General features: G+C 35.7%; 1 protein-coding gene across 2 annotated transcripts in view; it reads left to right on the top strand.

The window, feature by feature from the left end:
• Nucleotides 1-16,097, top strand: part of ARHGAP15 (Rho GTPase activating protein 15) — a 618,249-nt gene that overhangs the window by 64,273 nt on the left and 537,879 nt on the right. For both annotated transcript variants that reach the window (XM_082630937.1, XM_082630938.1), the window contains exon 3: nucleotides 12,662-12,730. In XM_082630937.1, the coding sequence (XP_082487063.1) occupies nucleotides 12,662-12,730 (69 nt within the window). The remainder of the gene's footprint in view (nucleotides 1-12,661; nucleotides 12,731-16,097) is intronic.

The raw sequence follows: 16,097 nt of genomic DNA on the forward strand, positions 1-16,097 counted from the left end.
CGCGGGGCGGCTGGGCCCATGAACCATGGCTGCTGAGCCTGCGCGTCCGGAGACTGTGCTCCGCAACGGGAGAGGCCGCAACAGTGAGAGGCCCGCGTACCGCAAAAAACAAAACAAAACAAAACAAAAAAATAAAAATAAATAAATAAAAGCTTTGGAGTCAGAATGCACGCGGTTTTGAATTGAATGAATCTGGGTTAACCAACAGCCTCTGACACTCGCTAACTTTCAATCTTATTTCACTTGCCTTAGATTTATCATTTATGTAATGAGGGCAATAATCATAACTACTTCATAGCATGGATAGTGCACATTATTCAAGTTGTTAAACACCACTGGCTATAGAATCAAATTACTTGTGTTTGAATCCTGCCTCTCTTACTTAATAGTTCATCTCAGTCAAGCTCCACTTCTTTCAAAACTGAATTTAGGTGACTAGATTTTGGTCTTTGAGCTGGTGAGATAATGAGATTTAGATTTGTATGATGCGATTTTTGACTTTGAGTAGATGCTATAATAAAACAAGACTCTTTGGAATTGTGGGAAAGGATGATGTATTTTGCTTGTGAGAGGAACATGGTTTGTTGAGGGCCAGAGGTGGGATTGTGGTAGGCAAAATTCTAAAACCCTAGGATTCCCACCTCCTTGTGTGCATGTCCAGTATAACTCCACTTCTTGAGTATTTAAAGAGTTTTCTATTAAAATGCTTTCAGAATATCCTAGAAGAAATAGTTGGAATTTCTTAAAGTAAAGAAATAAATCATTTTAAAAGACTTTTTAAAAGCATCAAATACTTTAAAAGAACATTGACTGAATGTTAATTTTCCATGTATGAAAATATATTTACTCATTTACTAGAAGGACTGTTGAAAGAGAAATTATATAATTGGTATAGCAGAGATTATACTAATGAGTACTTACCATGTGGTTGAATCTGTATATGTTTTAATTTACTTATTTCTAATGGAATCCTATGAGGAATAACAACTATACCTTGCATATTTCACAACTGAGGAAATAGAGGCACCAAGAGGTAAAACAATTTGCCCAGAGGGTAAGTGATAATAGAATATAGAACTGTTCAAAATAATAATCTACAAAATTGTATAATGCTACTTAAAACCATTATTATAGAAACATATCTACCTAAATCTATATGCATATCTATACCTATCTATATCTATTTATCTTCTCAGATTTTTCCTCTGGAAGAGGAGTGTAAGCCCCAAGCATTGGGTATACTACATAGATCAGGGAACTATAATATTATCCAACTAGTGTCAGTTATTTCAACTGTAGACTAATGGAGGCATCATTTTGAAAGTTCAACCTTATTTCAGTAAAGGATAGATGGCAAATCTCCTATGAGAAATTATGGAACTTTGTCTGGAAATCACTACTGACTTAGTCCACATTTTGGAAAGAATGATGAATATGTTTATAACAGGGTATCACAGGGCAAGACATTATAAGCTTTTGAAGGTCTTGGTAAATTCAATGAAAAATAGGTCACATGTATAAGATGATGCAATATGAAGTTTGAAGTGACCAATTCCATAATATGTATTTCTCACTATACTAAGTTCAGTTGATTTAAAGATGAGAAAAACATGGTCCTTACCCTCAAGAGTCTCTAGATAGGACATCTGCTTTTTTTCACTTTCAAAAAGTTAGTAGTATGTAACTCTTACTGTAATATACTCAAGGTGTGGTAAGTCATGAGGAAAATGATTTATTCTGAGAGCTCGCTCTGACAGTTATAGAATAAAAATCAGATTGAAGAGTTTTGGATGACTATACCCATTCTTTGTCTGTTTTCACCAGCAGCTCCCAAATAATTTCAAATTCAGTTTCTCATAAATACTTTTTCAAACTATTCAAACTTACCTCTTCTTTGACTAGTTCTCATTTAAGTATACATCTAAGCATGGTGCTAACTTGAAGGTCAATAAGGAAAACAGGATGAGGGATCTGTCTTTTATGAAAATGTGCTGCTTTTGAGAATTTTTTATAGGAAAAAATGGCAGATTTTCTCTTGTAAACCGTATGTTCTTGCATTTCTGATATCTGGAATCAGTAGCTTGCCAGAAACGTTCCCAGTCAAAAGCCAGACTAACCCATGAAGGTGTCCAAAGAAGTCTGTTCTGATTACTAAAGATGTTGAACTAGTCCTGACTTCAAACAGTAGATATTTCCACACTTTAGTCATATATGACAGCTCTATTCATTCCACAATGTCACATTCTTTGGTTTTGGCCATTGGGCATTTACACATTTCTGGCTAGGGAAGCAGAGAAACCTAATTTGATTCTCAAGCCAAAAGTTTTTAGGCCCTGTTCCTTTGGAACTTGGACTGGAGGATTTTGGCACTGTATAAAGACGAGGACAGAGCAAGTAGTCACACATAACTGACTCAACAGAACATATTCAGGGAGAAAGATCATGCCTACACATTGGATAACCATTCTCCAAGGCAGACTGACAACACCCTGAATTCAATCACCCTTAAATAAACACACAAGGAAAGCAAAGCTTTAACATACCTTCCGGCACTGCTTTCCAAAGCAGCCTGATTGGTTTGAGTGCCATAGGCCAGGCTGCAGATGCAACCATTACTGTTGTTCTTACTTATGTCTGTCTGCTAACAAGCATTCATATGCTTTGGATCATTAAAGTCACAACCTCCTATGCCAATCTATTCCTCTCCACGGATTTCCTGTAGATTGGAAAGAGAGATGCTATTTCCTGTTTCTTTTTTCTCTCTATTAGGACCTCCAGTAAGGGTTATTTCTGAGGTCTGAATATTGTAGCTTGCGCCCTTGCCCCCATTGAGCATATAAATTGTGTTCCCATTAAGCTTGTTCTTTTTGCTTGATTTATTTCGTTTTCTGTTGTACGTGCCTTTTCAATGCAAGGCAAGTGATTTGTGCTGGAGCTGCGACAGACAAAAAGTGCTGTAACTTAAGCTATTTCCTGGTGCCATTGCTATCTGTGAGAGATCTGCTGTACTTACACCCTCGCTAGATTTCTTCTGACAGACTCCAGGTGGTCGGGATTTTCACAATCCATCCCATTTCTGAATTAGAACTTGTCATTTGGGGCTCTGTGGATTCTTCCCTATCATCTTACTGTTGGTAGCAGGTTGAGTGTATTTGTATATCTACCTGTAAAAGGCCACATGTGCCCACAGGTATAATCAGAGGTAGAGAAACATAAGTTTCTCTTTCAGAGAAGGCACAGAAGACAGATACTGGAGAGAGAGAGAGAGAAAGAAAAAAATTGTCACTTGTAGTATTATGCAGGCTGCCCATCTAAACCCATCATTGCCTGGCACCTACACACTAAGGGCAAGGATCCAGCCAACTTGTGAGTGGGCACTATGCCATTTGAGCAGATGGGCATGGAAGTCGGCAGCCAGTAGACCATGTATGTGCATCAGCAGTGGGTGTTGAGGGCACGATTCCCAGAGGAGAATGTCCTAACAGCTGTCTGGCCTGAGCCAACGTACTTACGACCAAGGAAAAGTGCCATCCTTCAATCCTGCTGAGTTGGATTAACCTTCAGAACTAATCTGCTTTTTCAGCAGTAGAAGGTGAGTTTGGGGTCTATGAAAACCTCAAAGAATAACTGAAGAAAGGAAACTGGAAAGATACAATTATTAGACATTCACTAAAGATGCCAACAACATTCGTATGTATGTTTTAAATATTTGACCAAAAGTCCATTAATTCTTGAAAGAACGTCATAGTTATTAAAAGCTTTGCCTCCCACAATGCTTTTAGAAGTGCCCTTTCGACACAGGGAGAGAATTTTCAGTGAGTTACATAGTACATTTCCATCTTTGCACTAAGAAAAAATGATGTGCAAGGAAAGGTGTCAAAATACTATAGAAATCTGACTGTGGGTAAATGTCTTTGTCAAACTTTACATATCATAGATCAAGCTTGATATATCGTGGATTACAGCTTTCCAAAGAAGAGAATTTCTTCTTTAGTGATTGAACATATACCTGAAAAAGCAAGAAGTAAATTTGATATTTCAACTTAAGCCCTTTTGGACAATGAAAGAGACTGAAATATGAGACTGAAAATAAAGCCTGTTTCTAATCTGTTGAGTATTTCCAGACAGTTAAACATCATGAAATTAGATATAGTTTGTTTCTGCCCAACATAGCCAAATGGCGATTTGACAATGATTTGTTTCATTTAGCTAAAAATAGGTAGACCATTTTAATAATTTAGACCCTCAATAACTTTATTTGTTTTCTATTTTCCTTTGTTTTGAGGTTTTGTGAGATAGTTTTCTTGGTATTGTTTTCTACTGCCTTGAATCTTTTTATTTAAAAAGTAACATATGACTTGCCATTGTGGAGAAAATATCTGTCTGGCCCAAGTGTTCTAGATACCCATCTATATTTTCTTAATCCATCTAAACTCTTTCCTTTTGTTTACAGAGTAAAATATCTCTGTATGGAGAGTAAAGAGATGAATAAGTTATTTTATCTGCTAATGGTAGTAACTTTAGCTCTGGCTCTAATGAATTATCTAATGTGTTAGATCTAATACCATTGGTAGTATTATGAGTGAAATAAGATGTTTCTGTGTCTATTTGGCCCTTATTTTCTCATATCAATTTGGAAATTCATGGCTAAATATATATGAACCTATAAAGAAAAAAAGTAAGCTAAAAATTAAGATAATACATAAATGCACTTCACATAAAGAAAATGTAAAAAATTGTATTACGCAGATATCTCTGTGTTTCTTGCTTCTGGTAGTTTTTATCTTACAAGCGCATTTGAAGGCTAAAATTGTGGAGCATCCAAGTTCCATATGAATGATACCTCTCAGTCTGAGAAAATTCTTGGAGAGAAACATTCTATTGAAAGTATGCAAAAAAAAATAAGAAAACTAAAACAGTATTTAGCAATAAACAAGGAAGTGTGCACTGTATATAGTTCATTTTTATTTAAACAGGAAATTAAGAGGCAGTTTGATTTTCTTCTTGGAGGAACACACATGTTTGTGACTAAATAAAGGAGGGAAAATATAAAGGAGTTAGAATCATTCCAGCAAGCACTTACCTTTGGCTATCTGGGATAAGAATATGTGGTTGAAGCTGAATTTCAACTAGACTTATCCCAGGATTGAAAGGTTGGTGAGAGCTTCAGGTGACCCAGATGCTGACTAAAGAATACTCAAGAAACTAAAAAAAAAAAAAAAAAAAAAGGCTGATAAACTTTAGTATACCCACCAAAAGGTTTCTGAATATTTCCCTTTCATTTTCTGCAGGGAATAAAAGAAATGAGAGTGTCAGATTTCTGACTGACAATGTACAACCAAAAAAGTTTTATGGAAAAATTTTTTTAAAAAGACATTTGCTTATGCCCAATATGGTAATTGAATGATATTGTGGGCAGATGGAGGAAGAGAATACAAATGTTAAACAGTATACTGTGGTACATTAATAAGGAGTAAAACAAGATTGGGTTTTCCATGGTTTATGTCATTACTTCTCATTAGGACTATGAAGGATACATTTAGTTAGTGGTAGAATAATTATGAGGCATGTGTAAATTTTATATGTGCCTACAAATATGTAAAGTTAGAACATTAAATGCATGATAAGGTAATGTCCTTATATGTTCTTAACTTCCTTTTTTTTTTTCAAAATCAGTTACCTACCACATACACATGATTGTAAAAATAGAGCCATCACTTAGGTTGATGTTTATTATTTCTAAACAACTAAATTGTTGTGAGTTTAAGAAATACTGGCCATGTCTCCACATTCCAAAAAAAAAAAGCTTCACTAACTTTCCTTAATTTCTGATAGTAGTAGCTTTAAGAAAAAGAACTTGCAAAACAAATGAAGATTTGAACATAAGACTTGGGATACACCAAAAACAAACAAGCAAACAAACAAAAACTCTTGAGAAACTGAAGATGAAAACTAAACTTAACCAAAAATGTATTTCTGTTTTTCATCCAAGTATCCAGGGAGGTTGCTAACGGGAGGTATGCCTCAGAAAATGTACATGTCTGTGAAAATGTTGGAACTAATGCTTTTATTCAAGTGATTTTATTTCAATTCTAAGCCACAAGATATAAACTTTCATCAAAAATGGTAATCTATTTAAAATCAGAGCTATGTGGAATGTTTCATGTTTATGTATTACTCTCATAGTAGATGCTCCTAAACAAGGAAAATAATATGCTCAAATTCTGTTATTTTTACAGTTTGTAATATATCAAGTACTAGACCCACCCATCATTTTCATATTTTTTAAATAGTTAAAAGAAAAAAGGAATGGAAGAAAAAATGGAGACACTTTGAAAAAGGGACTTTTAATTCCTTTTTTTGGAGGAAAAGGTATCTGAAAAACTTAATTATGATGCTTATTCTAATAAGAACAAAAAAGAATTTAAAGGAAAATATGCATTACACATCTTGAATACTTCATTTTCCACTTTGCACAATTAGAAAGCTAAAGTACCTGGGGAGGGCAGAGGAGTGGAAGCAGGGAGAATAGTGGGCAGTGATAAAGGAGAAAACTCATAGATTTGATCTAAAAAATATGCAGTGATATATAATATTAACCTAATTTTGAGTTCAAAAAAATCCAAGTCAAAAGATATTTGTATTTCTATTTTTTCAATGGTAGCTACAGATGATTTCTATTTACTGGAAAAATAAATCAATAGGAAGATGGCATCACTGAAAAAAAGAGAAGGTCTGACATTTTTTTTTTCTCCTCAGAGGAAGGGTTGCCATCAACTCATGTATTTATTATGAAAGCTCAGTTGCTTAAGATGCAGAATACTATGAGAGAAAAAACAGTTTAAGACATAACCATGTCACCTCAAAAGAAACTGTTAAGTAACATTCTTAATAAATAGGCTGGAGAAGTGTGGAATTGTTAAGGCCTCTTTCTGCTAAAATGCTGGAAGTAAATTGACAGGTAGCAATTCATAAAATTCTCAGATGGGAATTGTAAAATGATATTGAAACCAATATTTCATAATTTAAGAGTAAAAGAACTAGCAAAAAAAATCAGGCTATAAACACTTAAATATGTGGTGGGTATACATACATGTTCACTTATGTTTAGAGGGAAAATCTGTATACTATTTCAGATAATTTGGAGACATAAAAAGAAATCAGACATACATAAAAATCATATTTTCACACTTCCTCAGAAGAAATACTTCTGTACTTCACAGAGAAAATAATGTATTAAAATTTTTATATCAAGCTACTGCTAATATTTTGACTGTTATTTTAGGTTTTCAGATTCAATGATTAATTAACAGTTCCTGCAAAAGTGAAAAGGATCTAAGATTAAACAATGGAGCCCAACCTTGCCAGCGTTCTGAAACTTATCCAGAAGCAATTTACAGAACAAGATGTAGGTTTTTTGATGTCAGGTACATTTAAAAGTTCTGATATCCAGAACTTTATCCAAAATGAAGGATTATCCAAAATGAAGTATGTGCTCTCTTTGCAATACTAGTATTAGAGATATTTTATAATGTCAACAAACAGGTACATTTTAAGCACCTAATATTAGAAATTACTGGCATATGTGTGTAACTAAACATGAAATGTTTACTGGCTAAAATGAACGGTTCATAAAAAAATCTATGGAAAAGAATATAAAAAAGAATGTATATATATGTATATGTATATATACATAAAAAACTGAATTACTTTGCTGTACAGCAGAAATAAATACAACATTGTAAATCAACTGCACTTCAAAAAAAACACAAACTGATGTCTTAAGTGGGACTGTTTCTCAGGAGTGTCCCATAAAAATTTGCAAAATTATCAGATACTGCCAATAAGCTATTGATAAATAATTATATAAACTGTAAGATTTTCTCTATTTATACTGTGGCTTAGGAGAATCATTTTTTTCCCTTCAAACTTAACCTCATGAGACTGTAATTGACCTCAAATTTTCTTTACAATTATTATTTCAATTATGTCACAGAAACACAGCTCTTTTGAAACATCCTAAGTTTTTCAGATATCCATGCAAGACAATTGAGCAAATTTGGATCCAGAATTTCCTAAATGATAAGTCTCAGTCAGCATAATCTGATTTGGCATAACATATTTCTGTACCTAATGCTTAACTGAGAAAGACATTAAAGCAAAAGACAGGTGATGAAAGTTTTCTTTTCTTCTGTATCTTCATAACTTGATTGAACATGATAGATTAGGTAGCTTATTGATTTAGGAATGATCAGCAATATTACTTCCCCTAAAGGAATAGTAAGATGATTCATAACAGATTTGAAATCTGATTTCTAACTTCCTGCATCAATGTGTACAAATTTGTAAGCTTGGCTCTCTTCAAATTTCTACCTTAGGAATATCCACTTGTGCACACAGGGGATCTGTCGTTCCCCAAGAATTTAGTGACTGTCTTTATACATATACATTTATATTTCTGGAAAAACAATAAAGTGCAATAGCTGAGGGCTTAGATCCACGTTAAAACATCACCCATGCTTTCACTAGCTGTGGATTTTCAGTTACTTTAAAGGTGTGTGTCTGTGTTTCTACCTTTATGAAATATATGTCATTGATCTCTTAATGTTTGGGTGATAATTAAATATTTTAGTACATGCAAAACACTTAGAACAGTGCCTGGCAACTAATAGGCGCTCAGTAAATGTTAGCAGGCAGTATTATTGTTGTATCATTTCTCAAGTTGAATTCTTGCTTATACCGTGGAACCAATGGTTTCCTTCAAGGGTGGTATGGGCTCAGTAACTGGTCATTTCTAATTCCATTTCTTCCCATTAAAATTTGTTTCCCAAACTTCAGTCATTCACTTATTGTGTTTGTGCTTTTTTCCCCCTCCACATTTCATATACTTAAATAACTTTATATTAATGGAAAATGTACTCATATCACTAATAAATGGCTCTGATGTGATAAATTTTTCTACTAAACCTAAAAATTATGTAACTAATAATTAAAATTGAAACATTCATCAGCTAAAATCATCTCTTGTACCCCTGGCAGTATGTACACAACACATTTTGAATCATTGCCTTATAAGAAAGCTTTCTATAGGTGACTAGAAGGGAATATTTAGAGGATTGTGGACCACTATGCCCATTAAAATCCAGTAGTGGTAGGACAAAAGATGGCATGGACTTGGCCATAGAAGACATGGTAAAACTGACACAGGTGAATGCCCAGGTGCCTATTCATTGATATCGTGGAGACATTTACGTATTACTGCTTTCTCTAACATTTAAAGCTTGAGGTACTTTACATGCCAAAAGAATGACTTTTATGCCAAGACTATAAATCCAGCAAGAAAATGGAACAAGAAAACTCCCTCTATCCCAGAATTCTCCAACCTTTGTAAGCTGAATATGACATGTACACTAAATTTTCACTGAAGATTATAAATCTTAGTATAATGAGTAACAGTTGAGAGTAGTAAGTTCTAAATGCATAGCAATATAAAACAAATTCTAGTTCCTTAAGAGGCTTAAATACCAAATATATGTGTATTCTCCCCCTGCTGAGAAGCTGAAATATCAGTGAATAACAGGTATGAAGTTTTGGTTGCTAGGATTTCTCCCATTAACTATTATTCTGTTCACAGTTTTCTTATGCAACAGACCTTTCGTTTCAACATTGATTGAGTGTCAACTATGGTTATCTTAATTAGGGTAATGTTAACACCTATAAAATTCTCTAAAATACAAGGTGGCTCCACAAAATAGAAGTTTATTTCTCGCTATATAGAAGTTCGAAGGAAATTTTCTACCTGAATTCTCTGTCCTAGCTGCAACTTTTCTCTAAGTATAAAATTATTCCAAAATAAAAAGTTTACTAAATAAAGTGAGTTTTCCTGGCCTGTGCTTGGCTTTTCTTGACATGGTGATTTAGGGCCCCCAACTTGCATCTTTATCCTCCCATAAGGCCTCGGTTAATGTTTACTCCCAGCCAGTATACTAGGAAAGAGAACATTGTGGGGGGAGCACTCACTGGTTAATAGCCTTGGAGGGGGAGTGGTTCTCATTGTTTCTGCTCATTTGCCTTTGGTCTGAACTAGCCACATGGCCACTCTTAACTGTAAGGCAGGCTGAGAAGTGCAGTCTGGAGACATGCCCAGCAAAGAGAGCACAGAATTTGGTGAGTGACCACCAGGCTCTTCCTCCCTCCCATATATCAATTTGCACCTGTCTTCCAACACTTAGAAATACACCTATACACCTCCTCAAAGGAGACAACCAAAAGTCCCATCCAGTTACTGCCTCAAGCTCCAGTTCCAGAATCTCTGGTGATAAGTAGCTTTCTCCATCAGGCCCAAATTTTCTCCAGGGTGTTAAGAATTTAGAAATTGAAAAATAAGCTCTCTGTCCTGCTTTCCCCATCATATCCAGTAGACAATAGTGGGGCAAGAACTTGATACCTAGAAATAAACAAACAAACAAACAAACAAAAATCCTCTCATTTGTAAAGGAAATAATGGTAAATGACCAACAGTCTCTGGACCAAAGCAATGATTGTAATCCTGCTGGGCAGGTCCTTTGAGACCCTGCCCTGGCAGTAGAGACAGTTTCTGGCTCTTCTTTCTGGGAGAATTTCCCATATCCATTGTTCTCCCGGGTTTCTGGCTCTGCTTTCTGGAGACTCTTCCTTCCCCATTATCCTTCTTGGGCCACATCTGAAGTGGGCATTGAAGTAAATGGCTTCCTTGAAGGTTGTACTGCCTTCATAATTCAGTTTTTTGGAGCAAATATGGGATTCAAGGATTGAATAGAATCACAGGAAAAAAGGCCAGGTTTTTGGTTTCTTTGGGAATACAGTTCCCTCAGAATCTTAGTAGACATTGATCTAATCCCCTCAGTCTGTTGCATGTGCTGGTAAGCAGAGTCAAAGACATCCAAAGTTCTTTTCTAGACATGGTACTTGAGCCTGCTTTATTTAAAGATTCCTCACACTCATGTCTTTCTCTCTCTTTGTCTCTCTCAGTCTCTGCCTCTGTCTCTTCCTTTTTCTTCCTAGTGCTTTGTCCCAACCCTTTCCACTCTCTCCTTCATTTAAAGTCCTGGAAAATTCCTGTGTAGTGAAATAGTACTCTTAATGAGAGCTTCTACTTAAATTTTCAAGATAATGTTTTTTAATTATAGAATCTGTCTACAATCCTTCTTCAGGAGAAAGAACAATAAGGCATTTAAAACAAATTTGTTCCAAAAGCACTAATTGTGTGATTATTATATATTTATATATATATGGATAACAGTAGAAGACAGGGAAATTAATAGCACATTAACTCCGAAAAAGCTGAGTTCATAACATAGCATAAACACAAAGTGTTTCAATATTAAATATTTTGTTCCAGTTATTACTACAGCATTGCAGATCACACTGAAACATAGAGGTGTAAAGCAATGATTTTTTTATGCTTATGGAATCTGGTCAAAAATTCAGATAAGGCACAACAGGAACGGCTTATTTCTCCAACAGTGTTTGAGGTCTCTGCTGGGAAGACTTGAAAGCTGGGGGTGGTTCAATGGCTGGAAGAAGGAATCATCAGGATATCTTTTTTTTTTTTTTTCTTTTTGCTGTATGCGGGCCTCTCACTGTTGTGGCCTCTCCCGTTGCGGAGCACAGGCTCCGGATGCGCAGGCCCAGCGGCCATGGCTCACGGGCCCAGCCGCTCCGCGGCATATGGGATCCTCCCAGACCGGGGCACGAACCCGTATCCCCTGCATCGGCAGGCGGACTCTCAACCACTGCGCCACCAGGGAGGCCCCAGGATATCTTTATACTCACGTGATTGGTGGTTGATACTGGCTGGCTGCTGGAACCTCAGCTAGTCTGTCACCTAGAAGACTTATGAGGTCTCTCCCTGTGGTCTCTCTGTATGGGATGATTTGGTGACTTTTTTTTTTTTTTTTTTACAATCCATAGCAAATTTATTACTCAATAGCCAGTGCCACATCATAGCATCACCCAGAGCCCTCACCTTCCCTCCCCACCTGTCCCCAAGGGTACACCCGAAATGGAAAAAACAAAAGTAAACTCAAATCTCTGCTTTTCCTCTGGAAAAAGGAATCTTGGCCCCGGAAGCCCCTTTCCACAGGTCTCAGCAGGCAAGGGAGTGGACACCTCCTGTGCCCAGAGAGGGGGGCTCCAGGCTCCAACAACAGAGAGAACATGCAGGCAGAAGCAGAGCCCTGTGTCTGTGGAAGAAGATGAGCTGGGAGTATTCCAAGAGAACAAGGGGGTAGTGCGTGATATTTTTATGCTCTAATATGTGGAGTCCATATAGTATTACTTCTGCCATGTGTTTTGATTAAAGCAGGTATAAAGGTCTGCCCAAGTTTGAAATGAAAGAACATAGACCCCACCATTTGATAGGAGGGGTGTCAAGGTCACACAGTAAGAAGACCACATGCAATATGAGATATTGTTGCAGCCAGCCATCTTTGAGTACACATCTTACTCAAATTAATGTCCAAAACATTGACTTCCCATTTAAATCTACTTTATTCACCTTTTTGAATGAATCTGAATATGGTTATTTTCATGTGCACTTTTACTAAATTACGCTCTTTTAAATAATTTAAAGGTTTTTTTTAAAGAAAAATAATAGTATCAAATGTCACTATTTTTTCAGGTATCCCGACACAGAAGGAATCATTCTCAGCATGTCTTGAAAGATGTCATTCCTCCACTGGAACAATTGGTAAGTGATTATTTCACTTCAATACTGTATTATTTATCTACTGCTACAAAATAAATTACCTCAGAACTCAGCAACTTGGAACAGCACATATTATTATCTCATGTTTCTGTGGGTAAGGAATCTGGGCATAACCTAGCAGGGTCCTGTGGCTCAGAGCCTTTCAAAAGTTTGCACTCAAGGTTTAAGCCAAAATTGGGGTCACATCTGAAGGCTTGACTGGGGAAAGATCTGTTTTCAAGCTCAGGTACGTGGTTGCTGGCAGGATTTAGTTCCTTCGGGGCTTTTGGCCAGAGGCTACTCTTACTTCCTTGCCACTTGGGCTTTTCCAGCATGGTGGCTTGCTCCTTCAAAGCATGCAAACTGAGAAGACAAGAGTGTGGCTTATTCTGCTCCCGCCAAAATGACCTCCTTACTTCTTCCATAGGGCCGTTTCTCCTCTTCTTTCCTCTGCTTGATACAAAATAGTTCATTTGGCTCCCAGAAATTTTTAGGGCTCATTCGTTCCTTTTCTTTGCATCTCTGTTCAAATATCACCTTTTAAGATAGCTCTTCTCTAGTGTCCCCTAAACACAAATGAGCAAATTTAAAAACGTACCATTTCTGTCCACACTTCTTTTCTCTTACCCTAATTTAATTTTCTCCATAGAACTTACCACCATGTGGTATACTCTGCAGTTTATTTTTATTTGTTTGTCATCTCCTTAGAAAGTTCTGTGAGAGCAGGGTTATTGTCTCCTATGTTTATAACTATTCCCATGATTATAACAATTGCTAGAACATAGTAACATAGTAACATAGAACATAGAACATAGTAACATAGAACATAGTGCACAAATGAAATAGTTAATGACTTTTTTTAAGAGTTCCAAGCTCATAGTACACAGATCTATACTTGTATACTTTCTCTTCATTATCTCATCATGTATCTTAAAGTGCTACTTAGTCATTTGTTCCTAGCGCATCTTGGTGTCATCCTTGAAATGAAATATCCAGAGTTGAACACACCATCACCATCTTCCCAAATTGATTCCTATTTCCATTGACCCCCCATGTCTATTTTTTAATAGCTGTTAAAAACAAAAAACAAAAAAGTTAGCTCTTTTTAATAGAGACTTGTTTTAAAATTTTATTTATTTATTTAAATTTTTATTTTACTTTGGAGTATAGTTGATTAACAATGTGCTAGTTTCAGGTGTACAGCAAAGTGATTCAATTATACATATACATGTATCTATTCTTTTTCAAATTATTTTCCCATTTAGGTTATTACAGAATATTGAGCAGAGTTCCCTGTGCTACACAGTAGGTCCTTGTTGATTATCTATTTTAAATATAGTAGTGTGTATGTGTCAGTCCCAAACTCCCAATCTATCCCATTTCTATTAGTAGCAAGTGTTTATCTAGGCTGAGAACACATCTTCTTTGGATCCTTTATTTTCTCTATGACCCTTCACATGTCAACATTTTCTGAGGTGGTTTCTCCACAATGGATGTGGTAGCCTCATTTTTTTCTCCATGTGTACAGGCACACCCTTTCTGAGGCCTTCAAATGCTTCTGGTCTCACCCCACTGTATCCCACCATGCCTCTCCCACTGATCCTGTGCTACTGTACAACCTTCCACACCAACCTTCTTTAAACAGTACCTTCATTATTTCATTCTCCTTGTCAGAACTCTCAACAGCTTCCTATTTCCTATAGCATCAAGTCTATAGACTTCTCTCATGGCTCTGGTTTACCTTATTTATTATCTACTGCCAAATACACAACCTCAAGCCAGCAATAGTAACATGATTAAGACATGGTTCTCACCCTGAAGGAGTTTGGATTTTCTGTAACAATTATAGTTCCTTCATCTCAGCACTCTTTTGTGTTGTTCTCTCTTATTTCATGGGTAATAGACTTTTTGCATGGCTAGACTATAAATGCTTTGAAGTTAGGGGTCATGACTTGTATTTTCTTTACTATATCATACTTCCCCTTACATTGCTTCTGGGACTAGTGTTTGTTCAGAAAAGACATGTTTGTCAATTGATTTAATGATAAGATATTAAAGATTTATTAAAACAATATTGTTGATTTTGGAGATTAATAAATATATGACTGCTATTCATAGTGAAAGACATTTTAAAATTTAATTAGATATAACAATATCTTGTTTTCAAAATTAATCTCTTAGGTTTCAACTTAGAGACCATTTTCCCTGGAAAGTATTTCTTTGCTTCCTCAACTTTGAATCAGGTAGCCCTTCTTTATTCTACCTTCCTATAGCAGCTTGGCCTTGCCTTTATCTCTAAATTGCCTCTATCTCTAACCACACTAAAATTGCCTGTTTCCTTTTACATGTCTCTTACTGCACTATAAGGTATTTGAGGGGAGAGCTATGCTTCACTTACTGTTTTATTATTAAAACTTCATAGAAGGCCTGGCATAGTATAGCTGTACAGTGAATAGAAAGTAATTGTGTTTCTTTTCTATAAATTTGCCTTACAGAACATATAAAGTGCTCTTTTTTAAATATAGCACGTGCAAATGTTTCTCTGAAGTGTTTGATGAAACATGGCAAAAGTTAGACTGAAAATGAAGCTATATGAGCGTGTGTGTACGTAATATAAATATATATGCAATTATATATAATTTTACATGTACAAATATATACGGATTATATTTGAAAAATGCCTTAAAGTGTCTCAAAATTTTTACATGAAATATATATTAATTATGAATTTTAAAAATTAAAATTATGGTCATTACTTAAATTTAATCAATAACTAATGGTATATTTGTGCTATGCCTATACATCAAGCATAGGCTAATATTAAAAAAAATTAGAATATTGAGAAATAGTTTTGTCAATTTAACTTCCTACCTTTAAGGTTATTTGTTGGTTTACTGGCCTATAGTTATGTGTTTTGACTCCGCAGCCTCAATTCTCAATAAATGAAACTCATTTTAAATATCTCAAATTATGGATCGTTTAACTAAAAGAAAATATATCTATGTGCTCAATACTCTATTCTAGGTCAGATAACCTTGTAAAAGTGACATTGGGAAGTACTGATAGAAGGAAAAAAACCCCAGTAATTTGTTGACCTCTTCAGTTTGCAGTCTCTCTAAATCTCTTTCTCTGCATCTCTCTCTCTCCGTTACTCTCTCTGTCTACACAATCATGCTCTCTCTCTCTCTCTCTCTCTCTCTCTCTCTTTCACTCTCACTCTGTCTCTCAACTCTACTGGAACTACCAACCAATTTACTTCCTATTCCTGAGTTGGGTTTCCCTGGACCCTCTCTTTGAGTACTTGTTTATCTTGCTCTGTCTTGTGAACAGAGGTTATGTTCAACTTTTATTCATCAATCTCTACTTGAAT

The sequence above is a fragment of the Mesoplodon mirus genome (assembly GCF_964341445.2).
Source record: "Mesoplodon mirus genome assembly, chromosome: 8".
Classification (NCBI taxonomy): Eukaryota; Metazoa; Chordata; class Mammalia; order Artiodactyla; family Ziphiidae; genus Mesoplodon; species Mesoplodon mirus.